At 47.3% G+C, this 5,239-nt stretch overlaps 3 protein-coding genes across 3 annotated transcripts; 2 read left to right on the top strand and 1 right to left on the bottom strand.

The window, feature by feature from the left end:
- The first annotated feature begins 1,651 nt into the window (after nucleotides 1-1,651).
- On the top strand, nucleotides 1,652-2,099 carry H257_17601 (hypothetical protein). The gene has a single exon (XM_009846464.1). The coding sequence runs from the start codon at nucleotides 1,665-1,667 to the stop codon at nucleotides 1,992-1,994; it is 330 nt and encodes a 109-aa protein (XP_009844766.1). The 5' UTR covers nucleotides 1,652-1,664; the 3' UTR covers nucleotides 1,995-2,099.
- Nucleotides 2,100-2,789: 690 nt separating this feature from the next.
- Nucleotides 2,790-3,309, top strand: H257_17600 (hypothetical protein). The gene has a single exon (XM_009846463.1). The coding sequence runs from the start codon at nucleotides 2,928-2,930 to the stop codon at nucleotides 3,300-3,302; it is 375 nt and encodes a 124-aa protein (XP_009844765.1). The 5' UTR covers nucleotides 2,790-2,927; the 3' UTR covers nucleotides 3,303-3,309.
- An 879-nt stretch (nucleotides 3,310-4,188) lies between these two features.
- On the bottom strand, nucleotides 4,189-4,745 carry H257_17599 (hypothetical protein; the record flags this gene model as incomplete). Its single annotated transcript, XM_009846462.1, has 2 exons — nucleotides 4,189-4,276; nucleotides 4,306-4,745. 2 exons carry the CDS (start codon nucleotides 4,743-4,745, stop codon nucleotides 4,189-4,191), a joined length of 528 nt encoding a protein of 175 aa, XP_009844764.1.
- Nucleotides 4,746-5,239: the final 494 nt, after the last annotated feature.

Here is a 5,239-nt window from a genome sequence, read left to right as displayed (position 1 = left end):
GCTTAAGTACTGAATTAGTACTACAGTAGTACTTGTATGTGATTAATATCGCCATACAGTAAGATAATTAGTACTATTAAAATAGTACTAATTATCTATCGCCATACAAGTACTACTGTAGTAGTACTTGTATGTGAAAATGAATCACACCCTGTACTATTAAAATAGTACAGGGTTTGATTCATTTTTAGTTTACAGTTATGGAAACGGATCTTTTTGTCCAATTAGAATTTACTTCATCCTAAAGTACTACTCTGGTCCATAAAGATTGTTATATTGTATTTGACTTGGTTTCAGTATGAAATTCAGCAAATTTCTCAGAATCTGCCTCCATAAATACCTATATTTATATATACGTAGAGGTTTATACCCCAAAATCTGCCGCCATCATGTGGCGAGAGGTCTGTATGTCAGGGCCAACGATGAATGGTGACCTTAATGAACGAATCTTATATTTATACTGTCAGGTGCTATAACCGAGAGCATGTCTTTCATAGGGTCATCATGGCTAAATGTCAGCATGGTGTGGTTATCTACTGTGACTCGACGCTGCATGGCACAACTAGCGAGCAGAACGTCTTTGGATCTCGCTAGTACCTATGTGTACTTGCTTCGCATAGGGTTAGTACGTGTATTGGGCATCGAGTGCACGAGATAGCAATGGCATTTAACGCTGACCAGATGATTTTCGTTTTACAAAATCGACCTCATGCTCTCTCAAGCTTGTATCTCCTACAAAAGAGCTCGAACTTGCCAATCAAAGGAGATCATTAGACAGATTTCGGAGCACGTTGCCACGCCGTTGCCGTATATTTACCTGCTCAAAATTAATGTATATTACGGCAACTCCAATAATTAATGTGGCATGCCGTCAAATCGACCAAGTTCACGGCAGCCTATCAATCCGGTTTATCCGGTTATTTCCAAGTCCTCGCAAAGAAAAGAAGCGATGGAGCGAAGACGACGACATCCTCCTACTCACCCAAGCCAACAACGAGCGCCCCTTTGTGCAGCTAAAGGATGCAACACGGGCATGGCAAGCCGTGGCGGAGGCACTCCTGTCGATCGACGGGTTCACAAGGCGTGGACTGGATGGAAAGAAGGCACAAAACCGGTTCATGTTGCTGGTCCATCAACACAAGGCCCACAACGAATCCTCTGCACGACTGTCCGCTGTGGCAGAAGACGAAACCGCAAAGACCAAGCTCCTTGACGACCTCGTGCCGCTGTACATGGATGCAATCGTCAAGAAAAGTGGAGTACCAACGAGTGATGCGGCCATAAAAGCTGCTGATACCAAGTTTATTCGTGACCAAGCCATGTCGCGTGGACGCCGTCGGTTGTCTTCGGAGTCAGAGCCAACCGAATCGACACCGTCAGGTAAACGTAAAATGATTTTGGGTGTCCAAGAAATAGAAATTGCTCTTGAAAGAGAAAAAATGGCGTTCAAGCGAATCAAACTGAAAAATCAGCTTTTGGGGGTCGCCGTAGCACCCTGCAGCGCTGCTCACACGTTCTTGCTTCTGGGTTATTCGGCAGGTTTCAATCTTGGAGCCGTCAATGAAGCCGAAAATGTTGTCCATGGCAGCACCCTTCTCGGCCACTGCAGAGGCGTAGGAGGCCAAACGATAGGTGACAACGTCGAGGGCGAAATACAGTAAGTCATGCCACTCCACGTAAAGCAGTTCGACCAGGGCGTTAAAAACGCGGCATATAGCCTCACGCGATCGGCCAAAGAGCGGCATCATGTCGTAGTAGCGGCGAGGATAGCACAGACGATTCAGTACAACACACAAGGCTTCGATTCGAAGACAACGGTCACCTTCGGCGGTCACCAGAACATGGGGTATGCGAAGGCGGGTATTCAGTTGGTGCACGCCAAGGACATCGAAACGAAACTTGAGCACGCTGTCAGCGTCGGTCATGTTCACAAGGCTAAATCATGTGTTTGGTACGATGGGACGCTCGACAGCACAGTGCAGGAGACGAAGTAGTCTCATACGCTGTTTAAACGAAAGGCCGGGTCTTCGACGAACAGGAGCACCAAGCTCCTCGACAGTCAGCATGGGACTTTGGCCGCGCACGCCTGTGGGGATTACGGTAAACTAGTATTTATCCGTATACGGCAAGTGATGCCTTTTCGAAATTAGGTTAAATTGATCCCGTGCATTTTCCATGCATATCGACAATAGTGCACAGGAAATGCACGGCATAATTTTCGAAATCTGTCTATTACCTTTCTAATGCACCAATCAGTTGAATTCAAGTCGTAAATTTAGAAGAATGGCACCACACCAAAAACAATGTGACAAACATTACGGACCAGAGTGGTATAATTTACTGTTAACCCTAAACATTTTCGAGCTACAGTACAGTACTCCGGAGTATATACTAAGTACGGTAGTACCAGTATTTCTTAGTAGTACCAGGTAACAGTACTACTGTAGTACTTCGAAGTAGTAGTATTAATAGTATTTATTGTTGGTATATTTGACACTGTGAAGCCGAAATGCATCATGATAACATTCTGTGTTATCGACACTTCGAATGGATGATTTATTAGAATCGATTCGCAGGTTTTTATTGACCAACTGCATTGAAAATGAATGACAAACTTATACAATTGTATTACTACGTAGTAATACTAAGCGTAACAGTAAGTGCAACACCCGTCGGATAAATACTGTACACCTCGACTAGTAAGTGCTAATTGTACCACTATCAAGTGCACGTCGCATACATATGGCGACTATATCCATCTATGGATCCCATGGACTCGATCCGACGGCGGCGTCCTCCGACGGCCAGACATTATTCCTGATAGAGAATTCGTTGTATTTCCTGTCTCAAGAAGCTTCGTCACCCTTCACCACCATGACAAAAGGCAGTGACATGAACTTTCATTTGTGAATCCTCTCCAAGCCGCCATGAAGACTGCCATGATTGTGCTCGCGTGTGTTGCCGCGTCGGCGTCCGCCCAAAAGGCGTGCGACCCCGCCAAGGTCACGGATTGGATGGCGTCGTGCGACCGCCTCGCCAGCGACGAAATCAAGTGCAAGGACAAGGCGTGCCACAAGGCCCTGCACTACCTCGTCGAGGACGACGCCATCAAGTGCTACGTCTCGTCCGGCCTTGGTCCTGCCACCAACCTGACCAAGTACACCGACCTGGACAAGTTCTGCCACGCCGCGCCTAAGGCGACGACCACCGCAAAGCCAAATGCGGCCAGTTCGGCGTCGTTGGTTTCGACCGTGTCCGTGATGACTGTCGCGTGTCTCGGGGTGCTTTCGTCTGGAATGTAATCGTGGAATATATATATACATTTTTGAGTTCTTATCCCGCCTTGGTGATACATTCTTGCCACGAAGGGGTAGTACTGTATAATACTACTGTAGTAGTGTTAATAATTGCAGAAGTGACAGTTTGGCTAGTGTCCTGAGAGAAAGAAGAAAGGTCCTTGAAGTACTTTACATGGTTCCGTGACACTTTTTGGAGCCTTTCGATGGAGAGGTTGCTTTATTCCAAATTGCTACTTCGAAGTATTATAATAGTGTTTCTTAAAGAGGAGAATTAATGCAGTTCGTTGGACTTAAAATCATGTCGAAATTCATATTAGTGTTGATTGAAAATGAATTAAAAGAGGGAAATAAATATCCATAGGCTAAAATCAGTTCCGAGCTACTTCGAAGTATCCAGTTACCTGTCAAAAGTTACAGGTAATTGGCTGAAAATTTCGGAGTGATTGTTTTCTACCAATCATGTATCGTGGCAGGGAACAAAGAACTGCACCCATACGTATATATCGATCGCCATACGACCGTCAAATATAAACTTGAGGGTTCCAAATCGACTATGTAGGAGGAATGCAAGTCATTCGAATCGGAGATGAATTCACAGTTCAATTTACACTTGACATTTGGCAATTAGCCGACTACGTGTAACACGCACATTGCAAGGCCAGCAATGGCGAATGCATTAAGTGGGGAAGCCGAAGGGGCAAAGCTTGTGACAGGTGGCGCACGGGTCGTAGTCCGTAGAGCGAATGTGGTGGGGGCGGCAGTGGGGGCGGCAGTGGGGGCGACTGGGGACACTACTGATGGGTCTGCGGTGCTTCCTTGGCTGGGGCTCGCAGTCGTCTCGTTCACTGGCTTTGAAGTCAACACCGAGGTAGTAGAAGGCGTGGGTGATTCAGTAGTTGGGTCTGTTGCGGTCGTCAAAGGCGTAGTTGTGGATGGTGCGGAAGTGGAAGCTGCGGATGGCTCGCTTGTGGTGGGGACTACAGGGATCAGGGTTGGTCCATTCGACGGGGCAGGTGCCGACGACGTCGATGGAGCTGCGGTGGGCGGCACTGTGGGTGGCGCTATTGGGGGTCCTGTGGGGGGTGCAGTAGGAGGGGCGGTGGGGGGCGCTGTGGGAGGGGCGGTGGGGGGCGCTGTGGGGGGGGCGGTCGGGGGCGATGCTGTTGCCGGTGGGGGGTTCGTAGGAGGAGGACCTTCGCCGTGGCAGTACTTGTCCAAGTCAACGTACTTGTTCAAGTCGGAGGCGGGCCCGAGACCCAATGACACGTAGCACTTGATGGTGTCTTCGTCGACCAAATAGTGCAGGGCCTTGTGGCACGCCCTGTCGTTGCACTTGGCATCTGCACTTCCGAGGCTATCGCACGAAGCCATCCCGTCCTTGATCTTGGTTAGGTCACATGCAAAGACGGACACAGTCAAGAGTGACAAGAGGACGATTGTCTTCATTTTGAAAGGATGATTGGGAAATGAGATTCGTGCTATGGACAAGTACTGTAGTGCTTGTCTCATAAGTAATGAGAATATCCGACGGCAGCACCAGTCGTCGGAAAAATGTCATGGGTTGACATCGTCACATTGACACTCTCGACGATATTGTCCAATATGATAGTACTACTGTACTAGTAGTAACACTCAGTTTTACAGAAAGGAGACACTTCCACCAACGACGAACCTGAAATCGTCGAGACATCGTTTTACTTGAACTAAATATACGCACTGTGAATCCTGTTAGATACAATAGGGAGATTTCGCAAAGTAATCCGTGTCCGTTTCCGTAATAATTACCCTCAGTAATTAGTACAATCACGGAAACTGATGAAACTTTATAGCGGAATCCGTGAAAAGAGCAGCAATCACGGATTCGGATAATCATAAGAAATAGTGGTTATCCGAACAGGAGGGTTCCATTCTCGATGGTTTCGTGTGCTACAGTAACGTAA

Source organism: Aphanomyces astaci (genome assembly GCF_000520075.1).
Source record: "Aphanomyces astaci strain APO3 unplaced genomic scaffold supercont1.111, whole genome shotgun sequence".
Lineage (NCBI taxonomy): Eukaryota > Oomycota > Saprolegniomycetes > Saprolegniales > Verrucalvaceae > Aphanomyces > Aphanomyces astaci.
The sequence above is the reverse complement of the archived record's forward strand: the minus strand, read 5'-3'. Positions and strand labels throughout refer to the sequence as shown.

Coding starts and splice junctions, on each gene's coding strand:
- H257_17601 (XM_009846464.1), top strand. CDS start 1,665: ATGCCACTCCACGTAAAGCAGTTCGACCAGGGCGTTAAAAACGCGGCA.
- H257_17600 (XM_009846463.1), top strand. CDS start 2,928: ATGAAGACTGCCATGATTGTGCTCGCGTGTGTTGCCGCGTCGGCGTCC.